The sequence below is a fragment of the Hippichthys cyanospilos genome, chromosome 2 (assembly GCF_059441005.1).
Source record: "Hippichthys cyanospilos isolate Australia breed blue-spotted pipefish chromosome 2, RoL_Hcya_1.0, whole genome shotgun sequence".
In the NCBI taxonomy this organism is placed as follows: domain Eukaryota; kingdom Metazoa; phylum Chordata; class Actinopteri; order Syngnathiformes; family Syngnathidae; genus Hippichthys; species Hippichthys cyanospilos.
The window spans coordinates 30718764-30732579 of record NC_142370.1 but is presented as its reverse complement, the minus strand read 5'-3'; the positions used below and the strand labels follow the sequence as shown (position 1 = coordinate 30732579).

The 13816-nt window shown below is 38.1% G+C and overlaps 1 protein-coding gene across 3 annotated transcripts in view; it reads left to right on the top strand.

The window, feature by feature from the left end:
- lamb2 (laminin, beta 2 (laminin S)) overlaps positions 1-13816 on the top strand; it is a 39504-nt gene that overhangs the window by 12329 nt on the left and 13359 nt on the right. For all 3 annotated transcript variants that reach the window (XM_088408126.1, XM_088408125.1, XM_088408127.1), the window contains exons 5-19: positions 1439-1512; positions 1582-1770; positions 2033-2096; positions 4352-4554; positions 4630-4750; positions 5526-5714; positions 6774-6953; positions 7931-8043; positions 8697-8776; positions 9908-10043; positions 10123-10281; positions 11113-11240; positions 12233-12365; positions 12443-12635; positions 12869-13012. In XM_088408126.1, the coding sequence (XP_088264252.1) occupies positions 1439-1512; positions 1582-1770; positions 2033-2096; positions 4352-4554; positions 4630-4750; positions 5526-5714; positions 6774-6953; positions 7931-8043; positions 8697-8776; positions 9908-10043; positions 10123-10281; positions 11113-11240; positions 12233-12365; positions 12443-12635; positions 12869-13012 (2106 nt within the window). The remainder of the gene's footprint in view (positions 1-1438; positions 1513-1581; positions 1771-2032; positions 2097-4351; positions 4555-4629; positions 4751-5525; positions 5715-6773; positions 6954-7930; positions 8044-8696; positions 8777-9907; positions 10044-10122; positions 10282-11112; positions 11241-12232; positions 12366-12442; positions 12636-12868; positions 13013-13816) is intronic.

Sequence of the window (13816 nt, the reverse complement as noted above, 5' to 3'; positions counted from 1 at the left end):
TATTTGGAGTCACAGATGCTTTTATGTGTCCTTGACAACTTTGCGGCTTCTTGTCTGTAGTGGTTTCCCCTTCAGTGCCTTGAAAGGTCATTTGCTGTGTTAATATGCATGCTTGTGGCAGGGGGAAGGGGGGGGGGGTTCATCCTCTGTGTGCACTTTTTCCATTAAAACTGAATATTTACTGTAGATTAAAATGGGATCTCTCGCTCTCTTTCTTTCTTTCCTTCTTTCTCTACTCTCTGTATGGAATTATGTCAAATCCTTCTCCCTCCTTTCCTTTTCATCAAAATGTTGCTTTCCTGCGCTTGTCCTTCTTAAATTAGAGGCTCATTATCAAAATCAAAGCTTTTATTGTCACATGCACAATGTAGAAACAAGCTTCTCTGTTCAATGACATTCTTATTTTGCCGTGTGCGCGAATTTTGTCAAATAAATACTGAGTTACGACAAAGAGCAAGGTATAAACAAAAAAACAGGTAACAGAGTGCAGGTATTGATCGTAAGTGGGTAGATTATGTAAAGATACCTCCATTAATGTGCAGGATACCTACAGTCATGTGCAAATGTGCAAGGAGATTCAGATAATGTGCGCGTGTGCAAAAAGGTGTGCAAAAGCAGCTGTATAAATAGTGCAAACATTCAGAAATAAGGTCCATGGTCTTGGCATAGTCACAGCTGTATGAGATTTATGATAGGAGCTGAATTGTGATGTAGCTGTGCACATATGGGTGGTATATGAAAGATTGATTTCCATTCCTTACTTAGAATTGCATGTAGGTAATAGCTTTATTATACTTGTGGAAACATTGCCGTCCAATGGTCACAGTTATCACTACGGTGTTTAATTGGCTTATATTAGGTAACCATTTTAAGGGTATCAGCTACCCTCCATAAAAAAAATGTATTTGATGATAATTTTATTGTTTATTATTGTCATTACTATTTTAAAGGACAAGAATTGTCATCCATGGCACTGAAAGAGGTGACATCACCGATATCGGCATCTTTGGCGGGAAATTCAGTGGAGCGATGGCGTAAATCTCTGGTTTATGGTTGCTATATGCAATTTGGCAAATTTCCACTTTGGCCGGAGTTTTTCGGCCCTTCGGTTGTAATCCCCCCAAAAAACCCGGGCACGTATAGCAGATACGGCAAACCAGAGACATTTACCACCCGTTTGAAAGAACCCTTGCTATGTGTAACCTATGCCTAAAGGCTAAAAAAAAGATAGTAAAAAAACAATAATTGGTCTAAGCAGGCCACACCCAGGTTTCCTCGTGATAGACACGTCCACCAAGTTTTTTGTTCCTCACAGAACTATGCTTGAAAATGTCATGTTTATAATGGATTTTCAAAACTCTTACAAATACTGCCGTATGAGATGGTAACAACCTCTGTGTCAATATGTAAATGAAACACTTGGACCGTTGTGTTGTAGGAAAGTCAAATGTGCATATCCAACTGGACCTGGAGGCGGAGTTTCATTTCACTCACCTCATTATGACTTTTAAGGTAATTTCAAAATTAATTGAAAAAAAAACTGCAAATGATTGATTTTATTCCTCTTGGTTTTTCCGGTAGACGTTCCGTCCCGCAGCCATGCTTATTGAGCGTTCGGCAGATTTTGGCCGCACGTGGCAGATCTACCGTTACTTTTCCCATGACTGTGCCGACAACTTCCCCGGTATATCCCAGGGTCCGTTGCACAGCATCAACGACGTCATCTGCGAATCGCGTTATTCCGACATAGAGCCATCCACAGAGGGAGAGGTGAGTGAGAAATGCCACCAGCTTTCATTTGCTGTCTCCTGAGTCAGGATTCGTTGAGAATCTAACGCCTCATCAAATAACTGGGGTGTGGGCAGATAGAACAGAGATGACCTTTAATTTGGAAATGGGTGGTGGGGAGCGGCAGGGGGGGGCATTAACCAGGAAAAATGAGCAAACACTGTATTACTGTATTATTATAATTCCTGCATTATTGTTTTAAATTTCTGCAATAATCTTGGTTTAAATGTTTATCCCGGTCTAGGTCATCTACAGAGTTTTGGATCCAGCCATCAAGATTGAGGATCCATACAGCCCAAACATCCAGAGTATGTTTGTTTGTTATTTACGTTTAAGACAAAAAAAAAAAAAAACTAGGATTTTGTTCCATTTATTTTAAGATCAAATGTGTGGGCTTGCTAAGTCGCAATGTGCTGAGTAGTGATGCGATTTTTGGCTCTATAAAGGGAGCTGTTCATTCAAGAACCGTTGAGTATAGTGATAAAGTGATGGGGCATTTAATATCAATATCTTGTCAAATATTGTAAGACGTAAGTCCTTTAGGCATTGGAAACCGTGCCAAACATTGCTTCATTTTCACGTGTGGAAAAGTCTTGGGAAAAAAAAAAAACATTCAATAACTTTTTATTCTTTTTCGAACATAAACACGGGATCATTTACACACATTGGCTTGCGTATGTGTGTAGACTCCCACTCTTCCCTCTCCAGTCCGTCCCTCTGTGACTTTTTTTTTTTTTTTTGGCGCTTGCACTTGTAGTTTTAATGGCACCTTTAAAGACTCGAATCCCATCTTTTAAAAGACTTAAAAAAATATTTCAATCAGTATTGCTGCGGTGCAATAATATCTTAAAAATTCCCAGTCAGGTTATTGTATTTCAACGTAGCATTGTTAAACATGGACATATTTTTAATTGTTTGTTTTTGTTATCAGTGCAAGAATACTCCATTTTAATGGCCAAAATATAGATCATGTCCATCATTTTTTTTAATCACAAATGGCTGCGATAAACATAAATTAAAATCACATTTATTTTAATTTAGCATCTACCTTTTTTGTCTTACCATTGACCACCTTGGAGGAGATACAAGTAGCTTTTCTGAGCCATTTGCTCTTCCTGGCTATGTGAACCTTGGCTCTGAGTAAAGATGGGAAAAGCAGCTGTTTGTCCCCCACAAAGACTCGTTGTCATGGACCTCATGTTGACGCTGCACACAGCATGAGAGTCTTTTTCTGAAGCATGACATCCAAGTTGAATGCATGAGCGGCATTTGTCTTCTGGTACAATGTTGAGTAATAAATAAGCGACCTAAGTGACCTTGTGACCTCCCTTTGTAACTGAATATCTCATTGTCAAAGTCTGTGCAGAAATGAGAAACTTTTTTAATTGCTGTCAACATTTTTGCTCTAAATCACATTAATGATGATGGTGATTTAGGGAAAAAAATGCCAGTTTCATACCTTTGTTCCAGATCAATTTTCATTTCTTCTTATTTTTATTAGTCTCAAATGTTTCAGTTGGTCATAAAGGTTTTTAAATTGAATAAGGATTGACATGTTTTATTTAAGGCACATTCATGCACTTTTTTTCTATTTTTTTTTCAGATTTAGAATACGCTGTAACCGGCATACTGCAGTATAACAAGTGTGGCAAACTCATTGTTATCATGGGCCACATTGTAGTTACAGTTTCAGGCAGACGGCCGGGATGACTGTGAAGTCAAATAAATTTTAAGTGTTGTTTGTCGGTTCAGAAGAGAGATCGGGAACTAAAACACCTCCAAATTTCTAAAAGTTAAAGACAACTTGTAAATTTGGTGGTTTAATCAGAAAGTTGAAGTCAAATCAAGATTTCGCGGGCCGCATAAAATTATGAGGTGGGCCGGATTTGGCCCCCGGGCTTTGAATTTGACACCCATGTTATAATCCCTGTAAATAGTAAACATCTGCTGGAAGTTGATTCAAATGGATATTTGGGACCTTTTGGTAATGATAATCAAAATACAATTTTAGGTGTACTTATACATTTTTCATAGATAATGCAATATTTTCTCTTTCCTTGATGGGCATTGCAAAAAAAAAAAAAAAGCACTGCTCGAGGGCCAAATCCTTTTGATTAAACCAGTGGTTCTAAAAGAGGGGTCGTGGCCCGAATGCAGGGGTTCTGTGAAATACTTTTATTATTAATAAAAAAAACATATATTTGTGCTAAAAAAAATGATGATTTGTGTTTGTGTTTATATACTTGAGCTATACATGTTGCTGACAAAGTGGGGACAACTTCATATGTCATTTGCGATTTCAAATCATTCCTTTCACACTTTGTGGACTAACTAGTTCAGAGAACAAACCAGTAATTAATTAACTTTTTGACCGAATGCCACACACTCAGCCCCGTCATGCTCTGTTTGCCCTGACCTCCTCTCAGCCGGCCACAGAGGTTGTCATGCATTCATCGGCCCTTTCATGGCTTGCTTGTCACCATCTTTACAAATACCGTAACGCGTTCGGTCCCCAAAAAATGTCGAGTTGACGTGTTGGCTTCATCCTGTTTTTGCTCAACAGACCAGCTGAAAATCACCAACCTGAGGGTGAACTTCACCAAACTTCACACACTTGGAGACAATCTGCTGGATCCCAGACCCGAAATCAAAGAAAAGTATTACTACGCCATTTATGAGCTGGTTGTGCGTGGAAATTGCTTTTGTTATGGCCACGCCTCCGAGTGTGCCCCAATTGACGGCATCAGGGATGATATTGAAGGAATGGTGCGCATTGATTTATCTTTTCAAAACTTTCACCTTTCTCAGCGGGTTGTAACTTTCCCTGGATGGTTATTGCAGGTTCACGGTAAATGTGTGTGTAACCACAACACCAAAGGTTTGAATTGTGAGCGCTGCGAGGACCTCTATAACGACATGCCTTGGAGACCTGCCGAAGGACGCAACACCCACGCATGCAAAAGTGAGACCGCCGCTGAAATATGAGTCTGAGACTAAAATATTCAACTTCTAGTATTCATCTTGAAAGTCAATGCCTGAGGGGATGTTGTGTACTCTACAACAACTCTTTACTTTTTAGCACCTTAGGTCTTTCATGATCAAATGAAATATACTTATTTCTGTTTATTGTATTTAATTTGAACTATATTTCAAACTCTTGATTCCTAGACTGTTCAAAACCTTTTATGGTTGCAGATTGTTTTAATTGTAGAATAGCAAATTCATTTTTCCGATTTAGACGCAATTCTATTGAATACTTATTTTATATGTGTTTTAAAATACAGCATTGCTAATTAATAATCAGATTATAGTATGTATATACCAGGGGTCTGCAACCTTTAACATTCAAAACGCCATTTTGACCTGGTTACCATGGATAAGACAACACTGGAAGCTGCAAACACTTTAATACATCTGAAATGGAAGAAACCAGGTCAAAATGGCTCTTTGAATGTTAAAGGTCCCCAACACTTGGTCTGGACTCTTAAAAAACGTAAAAATACATCTTTGGGATTGAATGTACTTAAAAAAAAAAAAAAATCCCTTTCATAAGGCGATACAAGTCTTGAGTCTAAAGTGAGATGAAAATGCTTCCAGTATTTATGAAGGCTTGTGATGATTCAAACTTTTAAAAAATCCTAATACGTTTTTCATTACTATATATTTTAGAAAAAAATGTCATCTGCATACATAATCTAGATGAACGTTTTGGCTTCACGAGAGCATTTGTGTTCCAGAGTGCAATTGCAACAGCCACTCATCCGTTTGTCATTTTGACATGGCGGTGTATTTGGCCACGGGCAACGTCAGCGGAGGCGTGTGCGATGACTGTCAACACAACACAATGGGCCGAAACTGTGAATTGTGCAAGCCTTTTTACTACAAAGAACCCTTCAAAGACATCCGGGACCCTCGGGTCTGCACAGGTGAGTGCAACTTCTGCAGCGCTATACTGTACAGACAATAACCAAAACATACTCTACACTGCAAAAAGTGCCAAACCAAATACAAAATATACACATATAAAAAGGAGCCAATATTTTCTTGTTTAAAGCAAATGAATCTGTACACCGACTACTCATTTACTTAGTGATTACACAACATCAGAAGCAACTTGCTGTTCAGTGTCTTACTCAAGGACATTGAGACAAAGATTCTTTTAGTTGGCCGGTAACCACTCTGCTGCTGATCCATGCCACTAGTAAAAATCTGTAAAAAAAAAACAAAAACAAAAAAACATCTCTTTAAATTCTTCAAATGGAGCTTGAGCATTTTTCTTCCCTCAAGCAAATGGTCCTAAAGAGTAAGTAATATTTTCTCATCAATTTGAAAATTTAGGCCTGTGTTTACCTAGATGAGTTTTCTTCAATCAAACATAATTATAATATTTTTCTTAAAATTATACCAATGCAACAAAGTAATTTTAAAACAAAACAACCCCAAAAATCTTTCTAATGACTTTATTAATGAAAACAATGACTACAATGAGGCAGATTTAAGTAAACATAATTATAAAAAAACATAGGTGGCTTACTGTAAATGTTTCAAACAATGTTTATGAATAAGTCCATTCATATCATAATTTATAATGATTTTGTTTATACCATCATTTCCTAAATTAAGAAAAATGGAATTGGTTTTAAGATGAAGATCATTCAAAATCATCTTTTTATCTTGTTATGCGAAAATATTTGAATGTTTTAAGCAAAGAAATACTTATAAGAGAATGCTAGATTTAATACCAGGAAATACGCATTCTTTTTAAAGATTTTTTTCGAAAAAATATTTCTTATATAATTCGTTCTAAGACAAAAAAATAAGAATATATATATATATATATATATATATATATATATATATATATATATATATATATATATATATATATATATTTTTTTTTTTTTTTTTTTTTGCCTTCTTAAAATGGACTTTTTGCAGTGTAGGTGTCTTTGCGTATTAAACCCATGTGGTTTTGCCTCCCACAGCCTGTGACTGTGACCCAGACGGTTCTGAGAACGGGGGGATGTGCGACAGCCACACAGCGCCGGCGTTGGGCATGGTGGCTGGCCAGTGTCGTTGCAAGGCCAACGTTGAGGGCCAACGCTGTGACAAGTGTCGTACGGGCCACTTTGGCCTCAGTGCTGACGACCCTCACGGCTGCCAGCGTGAGTACGAACAGGTGTTGCATACCGTACATGCTTTGAGCATGTGTATTATACTTGTATATAAACCCCCTGGAAGCCGAAGTCAAAAGGTTTTGCGTTAACCCTTAACGGTCATGTAACAATGTCAACATCAACGTCTGAACTTTATTCTGCTAGTTTTCCACCCTCCACCATTAAATATATGCATATAAATTACATTTGGATCATTGGCGATTTTATTTTCTATTAAATTTGAGTTTTATGGTGCCGATATTTCTAACCAGAAAGTAAATCCCCTTATTTGCAGAGATTGCACTTACCGTGTGGCTTCCTTGCCCCCTTCGTGACTTCGTTCAATGCAGGCAGGCCACGAAACGTGCATCCATCCATCATCTTGACCTCAGGAGACTATTCTTACAGTGTGAAAAATGGGGCCAAAAACAGCTGTTTTACTGCCATTAAAATGCAAAACGGCATTATTATACCACTCTCACTAACACGTGTTTTTTCCAACAAATCAGTCCCCGGTGGAAATTGACGTTGAGTGAGTGCTCCCAAACACACATTTTCATCCATTTCTACAGTGAACGTTTACTAATAAATCAGACGTTGACGTTTACTTGGTCGACTTGGTGCAAAATCTCTCCTCCTTAGCTCCGGAACTAAAATGAAACGAAGAGGGGTGGGTGAATAACATTGATGTGTATTTTTACTCTTGCACGGACAGTTCGGGGACAGTGTAATGATGGTATGAATTTCTTCTGTAATAAACATTTCTCCAGTCATGTTTTCCTGCTTGGACGGGGTCAGTGTGAGAGCAACACTCTTAGAAATGCAAAATAACACTTGGTGTTGTTTAAGGTGAGAACTCAACATTGGAACATGGCGAAAAGCTCCAAAATGTTGCCGTTTCATCTATGGCCCCTTTAAAAATGTACTGTAAGGCAATATTCCTCTTTCAAGTACCTTTTTCAAAACATTGCTTTTCATTCCTGCAGCTTGCCGGTGTGACCACAGGGGAACGGTGGCCGGCAGCACCCAGTGCGACCCGGTCAGCGGCGACTGCTACTGCAAGCGACTTGTCACTGGACGAAGCTGTGACAAGTGTTTGGTAAGACGCTCACTCTCATGCTTACGTTATAAAGATCCCAGGTTTACAACAGGGATTAAACTCTGCTTCCTAATGACTACATTTCTTAAATGAAAATTGCATTATAGTCACTTTGAGTTTTACCCTATTACTTAACTTATTATTTCCATTCTTGAAATGCTTCATTATGCTTTCTGTCCTGTCCCACTCACTCAGGAATAGTGTGAGCAGGAATTTGAGCTCCTGCCTGGACTCTGTGTCTAAATTTAGTTGAGGCATTTTAGTTTAGTCCGCTTCGTGTGAGTTACCATCAACATAAAAAAAAGTGGCCAGGTCCAAAAATAGATTTCATTATCCATCAAACAAGAAGGTCATGTGAAAGGGTTAAAAGTACTTGGCCATATAATGAAGCAGCCTTGAAAGTTTAGTTGCTGCATCATCCAAAACACACCCGCACTTTTGGAAGGCAACTCACTATGTTAAATAACAGGAACCAGACAGTGATGATATACCACAAAGCTGTGAATGTTAGTCTTTGAGATTACAGGGTTGGCTTCAATGTGTGTGACTCATTCGCTTCTTTTATAGATGACGGATGATGTTTTGGGTTGTCACTATTTCCCCTCTCTCTCCCTCTCTCTCTCATCTTCTCTCTATTTTTCTATCTATACCAGGCAGAACACTGGGGCCTGAGTCTCGACCTTAATGGCTGCCGAAGCTGTGAATGTGACATCGGAGCTGCTCTGGATAACCAGTGAGTGACATTCACTGTGCAGATTAAACTAAATAGCCCGTCGTTGGCCTCCTGTTCAGTCTGTGGCCCTTGAGCTTTGACGTCCTGTTATTTATACTACAAGTATACTACTGTATATTTGGCATTAATTTCACATATATATATATATATATATATATATATATATATATATATATATATATATATATATATATATATATATATATATATATATATATATATATATATATATATATATATATATATATATATATATATGTGTGTGTGTGTGTGTGTGTGTGTGTGTGTGTGTGTGTGTGTGTGTGTGAAATTTAATCCAGCGTTTATATGGGTTACAGCTTAGTCTAAAACCAACTGCATCAAAAAGCCTGAAACTTAAAAAAAAAAGAAAGAAAATTCTTATTATATACACATGAAAAAACAAAGCCACGCCTCCCCTGGCATCACCTTGCGCCCGCCCCACTAAAAATTTACATTTGACAGTACTAAAATGATTGAGTAGCACTTAAATACGTGAGGTGATTGATTACTTGAGTTCAAGATTTTCTAAAGTAATTAATTACTTTAGTACCTAATTACTTAATTATAAGTCAGTAATTAGTACCTGAATATGTACTTTAGGTACATAAATACAAATGTAATCAATTACTATAGTGCTTAACTAATTTATTTTCAACCATTTTTAGACCTCGCTTAAGCCTAATAATAAAAATACTTCAATGGGTATTGGCAAAAAAAAATAAAAATAAATATGGGCCAACTTACAGTAGGTAACCACTTAGCACTGTATTTGTAAATTTATCCACTAAGATATTGGAATGGAGATGTATTCTGTGGGGAAAATTGCGATCGTTTGTTCCATGGTGGCATTAATATTTATTCATTTTTTTATTTGGCTGTAAAACAGCCACCACACATTGCCGGTGAAATTCATGACTCTTAAGATAATGGAGCCAACTGACATTGGCTGAAGTGGCGCCATCAGTCTCCATCAGGCTGATGTTTGTCATGTGAAGCGGTATTAATGGTATAGTAATTTAAAAAAGAAAGAAAGATAGGTTTGGAAACGTTTTTTTTTCCAGTTGCTTTTTTGCAGCCAAGTAGTTCATGTCAAATTCTGCGTTCCCACAGCTGCCTCACGGATAGTGGTCAGTGTCACTGTCGCAGTCACATGACAGGACGCCAGTGTACACAGGTGGAGTCTGGCTATTTCTTCATGGCTCTGGATCACCTCTTGTATGAAGCCGAGTTGTCTAAAATGGGCCAGGTGAGACACCGATTGTCAATGAAAAAAAAATACATATTTCAAGATACCATCACTAATGAACATGTTGATATTCCATCAGGGCTGCACACTTGAGACCAGGGAACACCAGGTTGGTCGTATGGCCACATGGACAGGTACTGGATTCGCCCGCGTCCCTGAAGGCGGCACCCTTGAGTTCATCATCAACAACATCTCTTATTCCATGGAATATGATCTTCTCATCCGCTATGAGTCACAAGTGTGTGCATTTCTTTTTGCTGGACTTCTACCTCAAGACAAATGTTTTAGGCACACCTAATCAATTAAACCATCATTAGGGACTTTGCATATAGCTGTTCATTTTACTCTAAAATTTATGTGCACATTTTAGGAATCACTCATGTTGTCTTTAATCAATCCCAAAGACATATTTTTTACATTTTTTAAGAGTCCAGACATTCAATATTTAGATCGTTTAGATTTTTTTTCAAGAGTTTGGCTCAAGTAGTGTCTAAAAATGGCTGATACTAAATTAGGTAAATAGTATACTAAAGTAAGGAATGACGATGGGTAATTCAGTAGTAATATAGTAATTAACTTCTTTAATATACATTAACTGATTACTTTAGCTCCTCAAGTAACTAATTTATATACAGTGGGCCCCCTTGTTACGAACTTAATCCGTTCAGCGGCTAGGCTCGTCACTCGAACTGGCCGTATGACGGGCTATCCAAACCTATGTTAATTAGTGAATGTGTGCAACGCGTGCAAAAACCTTAGGTAAAAACATCACGACTTTATACACGTATTAAAAATTAGTAACATAATCCACTGTACAGTTAAATTTAATTACTTTTTTTAGAGATGCCTTTAATGAAGCTTTTGAAAAGTTTGGAAAAAAAAATACATTTGTGTAACGACCTGGGATTGGATGTCTGAAAAAAAAAAGTGAAAATACGTTTTCGGGATTGATTGAGTTAATAAATGGAAAGACATTTTCACAGACACACTAATTCAAAACTTTTACTCGTATCCCTATTTGAGAACGGCTGACATTCATCTAACCTTTTTTAATATTCATCCATTCCAGATGCCCCGGGACTGGGAAGAGGTACGAATAACAGTGATCCGTCCAGGCCCGATTCCAACCAGCAGTCCCTGTGGAAACACAATACCAGATGATGACAAACTGGTTGTTGCTCTGCCGGCTGGGGCCAGGTTTGTTGCCTTCGTGTACATGCACACACACACACACACACAAACACTCAACCACAAAAGCTGGAATGGGGGACAAACAGTTAAACCTACTTATGAGCAAAGTTTTTATGTAATGTTGTTCTCACATTCACATCAGCATACCGCATTTTTCAGACTATAAGGCGCGCCAGACTATAAGCCGCGCCAACGAAAATTCCACAGTCAATTAATTTTTGTCATGTATAGGCCGCAACGGACTATGAACTGCACGTTGTAACGTCAGATATTTACTGTATGCAGAAAGGTGGTCAATTTAATTTATTCATGTATTTTTTTTCTTAAACTTGTTTTTTTCATACTGCCTGATTACAGCACAAACATATTTTCCACATAGCACCGACACATTTGAATTGTTAGAATACTTCACTAACACAATAGTAACATGTCTGTTTGCATTTACTAGTGAAGAGTGCCCCCTGGTGGAGAGTAAAATAGCAGTCCAAAAATTAAAATCTATACATCCATAGCATTTTTTTCTGTTTTCTTAAGTTTACTGGGAAGATTGTCCCTGGTGGTTAGTAAAAAAATTGCAGATAAGTCACACTGGACAGTGTGAGAAAAATGTTGCGGTTTAATGTTTGTTCACTCGTACTCGTCACACTGTTGCTTCTCATTTTGCTCAGTGTTATTGGCTAGTATACAGTATACTGTAAGCATTGATTTTTTTTTTTTTTTGTGCTGCTACTATCAACGCTGTTGCAGTAAAATTTGGATTTTCTTATTGCCTTGCAATGCTAGACTAATTCTGCTCTTGTGTTCCATTCCCAAAAAGTTTCTTAGACTTTTTATGATTGGCAGATGTAAAACAGGAGATTTACAAGTCAACAGAGCACTCTCGGCTCTGATTTCTTACTGATACAAAGAAACTAATTTCAGTTTGGAATTTCTTGGGTGCATATCCCTGAATGAGAGATGACCATAAGATATCTTCAGTTTTTCTTCATGTCCTTTAGGTTCATGGTCCCCACTCAGTCCGTGTGTCTGGAGAGAGGTTTGACTTACACCATCCGCTTTGAGTTCAGACGCTATCAGGACGCCAACGCTGTCCTCAACGGAGCGGCCAACGCCGTCCTTCTCGTGGACTCTGTGAGGACGATCCCTTTGTCTCATTTGGCAAAATGTTTCCCATAGCTCTGTTGTGAAGCCATTCTCCCTGGATCTAGATTGCCTTGATGCCTCGCCATTCTTCCATGGAGCTTTTTAACGCCGGAGACCTGGCCTCCAGCAGCAGGAAACAAACCTACGAGCGCTACCGCTGCCATGAGGGCGCAAAAAGCGTTATTCGCACATCCATGAGTGACACCTGCGCCAAGCTGATCACAAGCATGTCGGCTGTTATTAACAACGGGGCTTTGCGTGAGAAACACACTTTATTCCAACATTTTTCTCACATGCAAACAATCATATTGCAGCGGTTCCATAAATTCACCAGCTTTTTTTCTCTGAACATATCATTGGGTGTTGAACAGCATCGATTCTGGTGATATATTGTTCATACGTTCATATATTATCAGTTATCATCACATCAACATTGAAATGAGCCTCGACCCATCAATGGTCAGTTTGTGTTTTTACCTGTTTTCCTCCAGCTTGTAAATGCGACCCCCAGGGATCCATCAGCTCAGTGTGCGATGTCCGCGGAGGTCAGTGTCATTGCAGGCCCAACGTGATTGGTCGGCGGTGCGAACAGTGTGCCCCCGGAACGTACGGCTTTGGACCCTCAGGCTGCATTGGTGAGATAAGATCTTTTTAAATTTAGCTTGTGATCCAGAGGTTTGCTCATTATTGGCAGTTTTACTAGTTTTGGACATTGAAACATTTTAATTAATTGCCGTAATTTATAGGCACAAAAATATCATATTAGGAAATTCTTTAGTTAATTCCATTTTATTTGAAAAACTCTTTTCCAAGGTTTAGGTCTTAGATAGCAAAGCCAAAACGTTTTTAGACTTAGCCATGAATTGTTTTAACAGCATGAAATCAATGTTTTCAAAATTCACAGCTCTGCCTAAATAAATGCAAACACATTTTGGAAATTAGGTCTTTAGTTGTTGAATGTATTGTATAACGTCTGTAAAATGATTTTTCCAAGACAAAAACATTATTATTATGATTCTTTATATCCATTACAGATAAAATCCCAAATAAATAAATAAAACCCTAACCCTAGGCAACTTTGAGCATCATCTAGAGTAGGGGTGCCCAAAGTTTACACTTTTCACTCACAATGCAATAATATAAAGCTAGTAATGAATAACAAAATACTGAAAATCAACTGATTTCTACCACTATAGTTCTTATGAAAGCAGGGGTGTCCAAACACAGTTCTTTAGGGCCTTTCCTGCATGTTTTTGATGTTTTTGCCCTTATTGAAATGATCAGCTCTTCAGCAAGCTCAGCAATAATGATCCTGATCCTTTAAATCATGTGCTTTGGAGGACAGAAATATAAACAAAACATGCAGAGTAGCAGCACTCGAGGACCGCGTTTTGACACACCTGCACTGAAGCTTCTTCCATCCCTTGGCTAAAATCCTG